The sequence below is a fragment of the Eptesicus fuscus genome, chromosome 9 (genome assembly GCF_027574615.1).
Source record: "Eptesicus fuscus isolate TK198812 chromosome 9, DD_ASM_mEF_20220401, whole genome shotgun sequence".
Lineage (NCBI taxonomy): Eukaryota > Metazoa > Chordata > Mammalia > Chiroptera > Vespertilionidae > Eptesicus > Eptesicus fuscus.
The window spans coordinates 29,074,390-29,085,573 of NC_072481.1; the positions used below are offsets into that span (position 1 = coordinate 29,074,390).

The following is an 11,184-nucleotide window of genomic DNA, read 5'->3' on the forward strand; positions in this document are numbered from 1 at the left end:
TAAATGAAACACAGAGCCCTAGCCAGTTTGGCTCAGTGGATAGAGTATTGGCCTACAGACTGAAGGGTCCTGGGTTCAATTCTGGTCAAAGGCTTGTACTTTAGTTGCAGGCTCAATCCCAGGACCTGGTCAGGGTGCATGCAGGAGGCAACCAATAGATGTGTCTCTCTCACATAGATGTTTCTGTCTCTCTGCCTTTCCCCCTCCCTTCCACTCTCTCTAAAAATTGATGGAAAAATATCCTCAGGTGAGGATTAACAAAACAAAAAAAAATAAAAAAATGCCTTAGTGAACTGAGTCCCAACCCATTACTGGAGCTATAACAATTCTGATGATTTTCCTTTCCAAGGGATTAACCTTCGTGGTAATAGAGCTGGAATGCAAACCTGGCCCAAAGTGAGCTTGGAAAAAAATCTGTTCCATCTGACATGAACAACTATTGTCCTGAAGGGATTCAGATCCCTGAATAAAGGGGAAGGAAGGAAGGCTGCTGGCCCTACTGTGGGCTGTTCTGGTTTGAGACACCATGTACCTACCACAAGCACAATACAGGAACAAGGAAAGATTTAGTGAGGATAAGGCAAGTCTTGGCCCAGCAGGCTGGCACAAACCACGCAGAAGCCAGAAGGAGTGGGAAGAGCTGTTTAGTTTCTTAGATGCTCTTGCCTAAGACACTCTGTCTTGCCCCACAGAACATCTGGAAAGAAGATGTAGGAGAGCGACCACATTAGGCAGTAAAAAGCAATTATTGAGAATGGAGAAAAAAGCAGCATGATGACACCTGGAAGAAGAAAGAAATACAACACTCAGTTTTTATGAAGCTTTCTTACGTGTATTTCCTACCCTCTCCTCTCTCATCCCCACTCACCTCCAAGATAAACTATTTTTTTCCAATTCTCAGATTCCAGGATTTCATCATGTGGGTAGTAGCTCTGGTCCATCATGAATAGAATCATAAGTGAGGCCATGCAGGAGAGAATGAACGTGTTGCCTTTGGTCAGAAGGGAGGTGGAGGCCAGAACACAGGAAGCATAGGGGCAGGGTAGACCCTTGTATGTGAAGGAAATGCCTCCTGGGGAAGAAAAGATGGGGATTAGCGGCTTCCTGCTGATCTCAAGGAATCTGCATGAAGCAAGCCCCTGTCCCTTTGGGTTTTCCCTACCCCTCACTCCAAACCCCCTTAATCTCAGGACAGTAGCAGGCTGTAAAGCATTTAGCTATTCATGGAGATGGTGCATGGGCTTTGCATTGGATCCCCAAGGTACTAGTAAAGCAGGCGGCTAGGACCAGGGGTGTGCCTTGGCCCTAGGAAGCCTCTGTAGAAGGGCCCTAGATCTAGGCTGCATCTGCATTCCCTTGGAATCTTAGGCAACTGCCCTCCAAAGGTCATCTAGTGAGAAAAAGGCATAGCTGGCCCAAGAACTGAGGGCCCTAACCTCACCCCCCTACCTCCCACTCCCACCTTCCCACCCCCAGACCAGGGCTCTTCCAGTGCAGCCTACAGCCTTCAAGGGGTCTGGGGCACAGCAGAAGGAAGGAAGAGGGACTTTATAAAAGGAAGGAGAGGAGTCAGTTACTGCACTCAACAGCTCCTCCCCCTCCATGGTTCCCTAGCTCAGCCACAAGGCTGGGTTTCACTCACTAGTTGAATAAAAACACAGGCGGAAAGAAGCAGCTAACACATAGATGATGGCCAGGAACCCATTCAGAGGCCCATCCACGCCTAGGAGCAGGGCTGAGGCCAGGCCAAAGGTGGTGAAGACAGCAAAGTCATTCAGCTCAGCTCCTGCTCCAGAACACCAAGGTTAGAAGAACTTACACTTATACATCATGTACATTAGTCCCCTCTGGTGGGGGTGCTGAGATGGTGACAAGCAGGGTCTGAGATCCCAGAAAGCAACATCTATTCCCCTGGGTATCTATAGATCAAAAACTGGTCTTCTTCTGGCTCCACCTTAGAATGACCATGTGGCCTTAGGCAAGTCTTTCCTGGCCCAGGTCATAGTTCCACGCTTTAACATGCAAGGATTGGACTACAATTGGATACAAATTAAGAAACTATGGAACCATTTTTTTCAAGCAAAATCTGACACAAAAATATTTTATTGTATTTTCGATCAGCTGCTCTGCTTGGAGTAATTTTTCGTTTCCCCTCTCTCCCACCATCACAACCACCATTCCCACCCCCAGTTCTTGGATTGGTTCTGAACAGGAATTCAGGGCAGACAAGGAAACTGAAAGCCAGGCTAAGGATAACCAGAGATCAGTAAGTGAGCCAGCAAAGGAGCTAGATCTAGGCTGAGGGGCTCCAGCTCCAACTCTAGGTTTGCTTCTGCTATACTTCAGGGATGTGCATAGGACTGGTGACTGATAAAGGCCTGTCAGTGTTATACGATGAAGGAGCTGACCTGACATGGGAGCTCCTGGGGCCAGGGTTTAGGCGTCTGAGGCCTGGACTCACCTGATTTGGAGCAGATATTGAGATGTCTGGTGATTGTCCTGACTGCCATGTCCATTAGGAAACTGATCAGAAGCATCCAGGAAGCACAGTTGGATTTCCTAAAGTGTGGGCCAGCAGGCCCAAACAGGTCAGCTTTCATAGTCTCCACTGGACAACCACTTCACACACCTCCAGTACATTAATACACTTCCTACATTTGCACACATACACACCCCTGCAAGTTCCCCGCATTCACATCCTTTCTGATGTACACAGCTTTATATACCGTGCACATGTGTACTAACACACTCATACACACACACACACACACACACACACACACACACACTTACATTCCTTCTACACTCTCAACCCACAGTCTTGAAGTGGTGCCCAAACCTCCTAGGTAATCACTAAGGTCCCTTCCAACTCTAAGTTTCAGGTATATTCAATGGCCCAAGGGTCCTAGGTTCTAGCCCAGCCTCTGCAACTATATTACTGTGAATTCTCAGCTTAATCACTCCCCTCTTTCTCTAGGCTTTTTTGTTCCTCCATCTGTAAAATGAGGGGTTTGTACCAAATGATTTCTTTAACACATATAGGCCTATTCGTATTATCTAGTATTTCTCCTACTGTGAGTTTTGATAGTTTAGATCTTTTAAGGAATTGGTCCATTTCATCTAGGCTATTAAATTTGTGGGTATAGAGTTCATGACATTCTTTTATTATATTTTTAATGTTCATGAGATCAGTAGTGATGGCTCCTCTTTCATTCCTGATATTGGTAATTTGTGCCTTCTCTTTTTTTCTTGGTTAGCCTAGCTAGAGGCTTATCAATTTTATTGATCTTTTCAAAGAACCAGTGTTTTGTTTCATTGATTTTCCCTATTACTTTCTTGTTTTCAATTTCATTGAGTTCTGCTCTAATTTTTATTATTTACTTCCTTCTCTTACTTTAGATTTAATTTGCTCATCTTTTTCTAGTTTCCTACAGTGGAGTTCAGGTTATTGATTTTAGATCTTCCTTTTTTTCAATTTTTCTAAGACTATTTTTAGAGAAATTTTAGGTTTATAACAAAATGCAAAGGAAAGTGCAGAGTTTTCCCATATTCCCCCACCTCTCACATATGCATAGCCTCCCCATTATCAACATCACTCACCAGAATGGTATATTCTGGTTCTTGGTACATACCAAGGATGAACCTACATTGACGCATCATAATCAGCCAAAGTCCATAGTTTACCTTAGGATTCATTCTTGGTGTTGTCCATTCCGTGGATTTGTACAAAGGCATAATGACATATACCCATCATTATAATATCATATAAAGTAGTTTCACTGTCCTAAAAATCCTCTGTGCTCTACTGATTCATGTCCTCCCCAAGCCCCCTATCCTTTCTGGCAACCACTGATCTTTTTATTCTCTCCATATTTTTTTTCCCAGAATATGTAGCCTTTCAGATTGGCTACTTTCATTTAATTACATGCATATAAGTTTCCTCCAAGTTTTCTCATGGCTTGATAATTCACTTCCTTTTTGCACTGAATAATCTTACATTGTCTGGATGTACCACAGATTTATTTTATCCATTCACCAAGTGAAGGACATCTTGGTTGCTTCCATGTTTTGGCAATTATGAATAAAATACCATAAACATCCAAGTATAGATTTTTGGACATAGTTTTCAATTCATTTGAATAAATACCAAGGAGTGTGATTACTAGGTTATATAGTAAGAGTATGTTAGTTTGTAAGAAACTGCCAAACTATTTTTCCAAAGTGGCTGCACTATTTTACATTCCCACCAGCAATGAATGAGAATTCCTGTTGTTCCACATCTTCACCAGCATTTGCTATTGTCAGTGTCCTGGACTCTGGCTATTGTAATAGGTATGTAGTGGTATTTCACTTGTTTTAATTTACATTTCCCTGATGACATATGCTGTTGTGCATATTTTTAATTGGGTTGTTTATTTTGCTATTGTTGAGTTTTATAATCCCTTATCCAATTTATCTTTTGCAAATATTTTCTCCCAGTCTGTGGCTTGTCTTCTAATTCTCTTTGCTTCTTCTTCTTTTTCTTCTTTTTTTAAAATCCTCACCCGAGGATATGTTTTTATTGATTTTAGAGCGAGGAAGTGAGAGAGAGAGAAAAAAAAAATCAATGAGAGAGAGAGAAACATCAATTGGTTGCCTCCTGTGCCCCAACAGGGGATCAAACCCACAACCTAGGTATGTGCCCTGACTAGGAATCAAACCTACAATATTTTGGTGTACAGGATGATGCTACAACCAACTGAGCCACCTAGCCAGGCCTGTCTTCTAATTCTCTTGTTGTAGTCTGTTTCAGAGCAGATTTCTCTTCTAGTATATGAATTTAATGCTATAAATTTCTGTCTAAGTACTGCTTTTACTGCATCTCACAAACTTTGGTAAATTATATTTTCATTTTCTTTTAGTTAAAAATATTTTTCAATTTCTCTTGAGCTTCTTTTATTCATATATTATTTAAAACTGTGTCTAACCTCCACGTATTTTGAGATTTTCTAGTTATCTTTCTGTTATTTACTTCTAGTTTAATTCCATATGGTCTGAGAGCGTATTTTATATAGTTTCTATTCTTTTAACTTTGTTAAGGTGTGGCCGAAACCGGTTTGGCTCAGTGGATAGAGCGTCGGCCTGCGGACTCAAGGGTCCTGGGTTCGGTTCCGGTCGAGGGCATGTACCTTGGTTGTGGGCACATCCCCAGTGAGGGGTGTGCAGGAGGCATCTGGTTGATGTTTCTCTCTCATCGATGTTTCTAGCTCTCTATCCCTCTCTCTTCCTCTCTATAAAAAATCAATAAAATATATTTTTTTAAAAATTTGTTAAGGTGTGTCTCATAGCCCGGAATGTGGCCTATCAAGGTGAGCTTGAGAAGAATATGTATTCTGCTGTTGTTGGATGAAGTAGTCTATAAATATCAATTGGACCTAGTTGATTGATAGTGCTGTCAATTCAACTATACCCTTACTGATTTTCTGTCTGCTAGCTCTGTCAATTACTGACAGAAGGGTGTTGAAATAGCCAACTATGATAGTAGAGTCATCAATTTCTCCTTGCAGTTGTATCAGTTTTTATCTAATGTATTTTGATGTTGTAAATGACTCCCAAGAGTTCTTTCAGATCCTACATTTGAGGATTCTATGCTTCTGTCCAGCACATGCTCCCGGACCCCTCTGAAAGCAACCACCACAATCTCTGGCAAACCTGCCCTAGGAGGCCATCCCCAAGTCTACACTCTGACTGCAATGCTTGGGTGGCCCCGTAGAAGCAAACAGAAAGCCTGACCCCAGACCTCAGTTGTCCCCAAACAACCTCATTATTTCCTTTGTTTAGACCTATAACTGTGTGTTTATTTATTTATTTTTAAAATATATTTTATTGATTTTTTACAGAGAGGAAGGGAGAGGAATAGAGAGTCAGAAACATCGATGAGAGAGAAACATCGATCAGCTGCCTCCTGCACACCCCCTACTGGGGATGTGCCCGCAACCAAGGCACATGCCCTTGACCGGAATCGAACCTGGGACCCCTCAGTCCGCAGGCCGGCGCTCTATCCACTGAGCCAAACCGGTTTCGGCTAGACCTATAACTGTGTGTTTAAAGGAACTGGGCCCATGATAATAACATAAAAAAACACACTCCCAGAAGATTAGGCTAAATTAAGAAAATAAAGATTTTCTGCTGCAGGTATGCCTCGCTTTATGAGACTCCCAAAACCCAGACTTAGAGAATCATAAAATTTTCAAACTGGGAGGGAACTTAAATATCATGAGACACATATCCAGAAAAGCCATCCGCTGATGATTATAGAGATTCAAACAGATTAGGAGGATGTTATTTGCATTATAAAGGATTTATCTAAAAAGAGCCAATTTGCCAAGGCATTGAAATATGACTCAATTTATAAAAATATCATTTGCTTACAACTTTTTGAGGCTCACATACATGTCTTAGATTTTCCAGAGCAGTGCTAATTTTAAATATTCCACCAGATCATGTGTTCTTATTTAAGAATTTAAAATTTTGAATGGTAGTCTACCTACCCAATAATTGTGTAGCAAGCATGTCAAACTTGCGGCCAGCGGCCGGCTGAGGCATGTGACCTGCCTGCCATGAGTTTGACATGCTTGGTAAAAGCTACCAAAGCAGAATCTCCTGATTTTCTCAAAAAAAAAAATTCTAGACTGCCATATCTGGAAGGAACTATAGAGATCATAGTGCGAGCTCCTTGTTTTAAAGATGGAGAAACTGAGGCTCAGGGATATGGCCTAGCCAAGGTCACATACTAGGTTGATGATAGAACTGAAGCTAGAATCTTGGCCCCTTGACTCCCAACCTGCACACTTTCTTCTGCCCCCATTTGATCTCCATGCCTCAGTGCCTGGCTCTCTAGATTCCCCACTTCTTTCTTCATGCCCATGGCTGAGACCTTGCTGGGCCCCAGACCTACTTGCTGAGGCTGCAGAAGATGGAGAAGAGCCCCATGATCATGTTGGCCAGCGAGAAGACATTGGCAACATCTTTCCAGGAAATTTCATTCATCTGGAGGTGACTCTGGTCTTTGGTCAGGAAGAAACTGATGCACTAACCTGTGGCCCAGAGAAGAGGGGCAACGGATTCCAAGGTCAGAGTCCCAAAAGAGGCTCCTAAGAACCAGGTAGCTCCTGTTCCCCTAGATTTTCTCCCAAAACTTCACCCTCCAAACACTGTTCCACTGGCTGGAATGAGGCAGACAGTAAGTAGATGGGGGAGACACAGGAGGTAAAGACAAAGGAGTTGAAGCTGAGTGTCTTGGGAAAGCTCAAGAGCGAAGCAAGTGAACCAGCTCAACCATAGTTGCCATGCCTCTCTGACTACATCCCTCACCCCATAGTACAAACCTCCCTCTAGCCATATGTTGGCCCTCATGGCACCCCATGACCCTGGGTACAAAAGGATGGGCCCTTTCCCCCTTCTGAGGGATGAGCCTTTTGTCACTGAGCTCTTTGTCATAGATGAGATTTTTTCTTTTTTTCTTCTTTAATTACAAAGCTATTTTCAATACTTTGATAAGCCCCAAAGGAATAAAAAGCACTGGAAAGGGGTAACACACACACCCCAGGAGTGGCCCAGGGGAGAGAGGCTACCTGAGGGGAAGGAAGCACAATAGGGACCCGCTGCAGACTCAGCCTCCTCTGTCCTGCAGGCCACGTTCACACCCTCAGAAGGACAGGACTGCAACTGAGGTGCCTCAAGGTTCTGGTTCTGACAGGCCCCAGCCAGAGCAGCAGGCCCAGCTCCAACGGGGGAAGGAAGAGGTGAGAAACAGACAAAATGAATGTGTGTAGCATAGACTATTTCACAAGGCGCTTTTCACTGTGTGCTCTCTTCTGATCCTGACGACTTCAGGAGACAGTGCTATCCTTCTCCCCATTTAATTCTCACTATTTTTTTTCAATATATTTTTATTGATTTTGGAGAGGAAGGGAGTGGGAAAGAGAGCTAGAAACATCAATGATGAGAATCATGGATCAACTGCCTCCTGCACCCCCACCCCCCCCCCACCCCACACTGGGGATCGAACCTGCAACCCGGGCAGATACTCTGACTGGGAATTGAACTGTGACCCCCTGGTTCATGGGTCGAGGCTCAACCACTGAGCCACGTTGGCCAGGAAAATCCTTACTCATTTTAGAGGTGAGGAAGCTGAGACTCTGCCTCCACTCAACATATCTGTACAGTCCCAGACCCCTCTGGTCTGGACAAGAGCTAAGAAATCATGGTCCTTTCACATAAACCCTGCCACCAAGATGTCAGCGGCTGGGAAGGGCTGGACTTGCAGTTTGGGACTGGGAGTTTATCAAGGCAGTGCTGTGGGTTCACTGCTCCCACAGGCCACCCTTTCACCAAGGGGGTCAGTGACCACATCACCAAAGCCACTGGGACTCCTCAGACCTTCTCATCCAGGGCCATTCAAAACCTAAGACTGGAAACTATGTGAGCCAGAATTATAGGAGAAGAGGGGAGGGGGCAAAGGACTGGATACACACCCCCTCCCCATGAACCCCTCCATCCCGGTCTCTCCTGGGCCTCAAGGCTGACCCCAGCAAACCCAAACACCTCTATCCCAGCCCAGCCCACTGTTGCCTGGAAGAGCAGCATCCCAGCATCTCCGCCTCTCACGGGCAGTCAGCAGGTGCCAATTATTAGACACACCTCATCTTTACTAGTTCACTGTTTTTTAAAATTAATGCTCGGTTATCTACTATGTTATTTCTTTCATTCACAAAACACTTTCACCTCTGTGGTTTCCATTGGCCCCGTGAGGTCTACCAGGTAAGGATCACTATCCCTACTTGAGGTCTACCAGGTAAGGCAAAGAAGACACAGAGAGGGGAAGAACTTTGCTTAAGGTCACTGACACCCTTTGGAAGTAGCAGACTAAGACTTTAGACTTCTGTAAGGTTCCTCTGTATTCTGCTGTCTACCATCCTCAGGACCAAGCGTATTCACCTTAAACTCAGACTGAGCTAGGTGCTGGCGAAAACCCTTGGTCCTTGTCTCCATGGAACTTCTATGCTATCCAGGTAAATAACGCATGCATGCATGTGGAGACTTACTCTGTTCCTGGTGGTACCCCATCGGACAGATGGGGAAATGGAAGTTTCAGGATAGTTAAGCAGCTTATCCCACTAAATGGTGGAACCAGGATTGAATCAGGTCTCCTCTTTCCCAATTCAATGCTATTTTTAGCATAATGAACATGTCCCAGGTGTAAAAGAATGTGGAACTGAGAGTAAGGGCTGTAGAAATCCAGAGGGAAAAAAGAAACAATCTATTCACTCAGCAAACATTTAATCATGAGTAAGATTTGGTGCCTGGTGCTTGGGACACAGAGTCTAAGACCTGGTCTCATTTCTCAAGGGACTCAGTCTAGCAGAAGATTCAACCCTGCACTGAAGTGACCAGGATGCTGAGGCAGCATAGAAAAAGGGAGCAGCATGTCAAGGGGCTTAGAGAAGGTTCCTCAGAGGAGGGGGTCATAAATGAGGCATTGCTCCCTAGCTTCTTGGAAGCCATCAGTGGCTCCCCAATGCTCTCAGGATGGCATAGTATTCCAACTCCTTCATTTGGTATACAAGACGTTCATAATGAGGCCATGCTCAACTCTATGCCTCTAATCCCTGTTGCCTGTTAATCCCTTCTCTGGCCCTTCCTCTGGTCTTGGTTTGGGTGGTGGTCCTCTTTAGGAAGCCTGGCACCCCATACCATCCCAAACCTGTAGGAGCTCCTCCTCTGTACTGCCATATGTGCACACCAGGTCACACTTGGCACTCTCTTGGCATTGCCTATCTTGTCTTCCTCCTCTACTACAGGAGAAGCAACGTGAGTGCAGACCAAGGTTCCCTGTGCCCGCCCCGAGGCCTGGCAATAGAAGCTGTTCAATGACTGACAGATTAACAGAGTACATCACTCTGGTGCTTCCCTGAGATCCCCTCCCTGCACCAAAGCCTGGTCAGTTTGTCCTCCGAGAAGCCTTCTCAAATGAACTCTCAACAATCCAGCTGCTTCACCACACGTGACATCTACCCAACGCGTATGATCTTCCATTTACTCATTAAAAATATATATATATTTGCTGATGCCTGCTCTGTGCAGGCCTGTGTCATCTGGAGAAGGAGAGAACAGGACCCAGGCTGCACCCTCAGGAAGCTCCGAGTCTGGTAGGGGAGGCAGACGTGTGTAGGGACAATGAAGGCAGCATGGCAAGTGTTCGGTTGGACAAGGGGATATCCAGTTGCTGCAGGTGCAAAGGGAGAGAGAGACTAAGTCTGGGGGAAGGTTTCACTTGACTGGAGGCAAGTCAGCAGGGATGCCCAGGTGTGACCTTGAATTGCAGCCTGCGGATAGGCAATGGTGTTTAGTAAGGAGGGGTTTTGGTCAGATGGGGGTTGGAAATGGAGGGTGGTCTGAAGAAAACGAGCCATGAGGCTGGTGAACAAGCAGAAATGCCTGAGGTTTCCCAGGAAAAGGAAGGAATGGCCAAGCCGGTTCCTCCCCCAGGAAACCCCAGGAGCAGCCCTGAAGTGAGCAGCTCCGGTGGAGGGTCCAGCAGGTGTGGGACACAGGACACAGGGCATCGTCACTCTATTTAGAGACACCCTCCCTCCTCCTCCACGCTCCCACCGCACCCCACCCCACCCCACCCCTCTGGGCCAACATCCCTCAACAACAGAAAGCCGGCCTCTGAGCTGGTCCCTCCGAACTGGAGCCCCTGAGCTCCCCTCCCCGCTGTTCGGACTTCAGTCCAGGCTCCACCAGCCGAGGACCCGCCCCTGGGAAAAGGCGCTAGAGATGGCGCTGGGGCTGGGTGCCCGCACTTCGGAACAACTTCCCCCAGGGACCTGGTCGCTCACTGCACTCGAGGGGCACGCGCTGCTGCGTACACTCACCTGGGAACAGGACATTCCTAAACGGGGTGGGGGCCGCACTCCTTCCCTGCTTCCTGTGCAGCGGCACTGGCCCCAAGGCTCAGCCCTGGCTCTTAGCTCACAATCCCTGAGAGACAGGGGAGGGGCAGCCGGGCTTTAGCTGGCGAAAGAGGGGCCTCAATTTGCGGGGGAGCCCTAGGTCTTGTAGTGAGTGTGGTACGGTTGGAGGGATCTGACGGGAGGGGACTATTTTCGGTCATGGCGAGTGTGGTGCGGCTTGGCAGGT

The 11,184-nt window shown here is 46.0% G+C and overlaps 1 protein-coding gene across 1 annotated transcript; it reads right to left on the reverse strand.

Moving 5' to 3' along the window:
* Positions 1 to 628: 628 nt before the first annotated feature.
* Positions 629 to 10,980, reverse strand: TMEM269 (transmembrane protein 269). The gene is made up of 7 exons (XM_028160237.2): positions 10,920 to 10,980; positions 7,614 to 7,763; positions 6,938 to 7,076; positions 2,462 to 2,559; positions 1,643 to 1,786; positions 869 to 1,072; positions 629 to 781 (listed from the first exon to the last, which is right to left on the reverse strand). Exons 3-7 carry the CDS (start codon positions 7,027 to 7,029, stop codon positions 645 to 647), a joined length of 675 nt encoding a protein of 224 aa, XP_028016038.1. The 5' UTR covers positions 7,030 to 7,076; positions 7,614 to 7,763; positions 10,920 to 10,980; the 3' UTR covers positions 629 to 644.
* Positions 10,981 to 11,184: the final 204 nt, after the last annotated feature.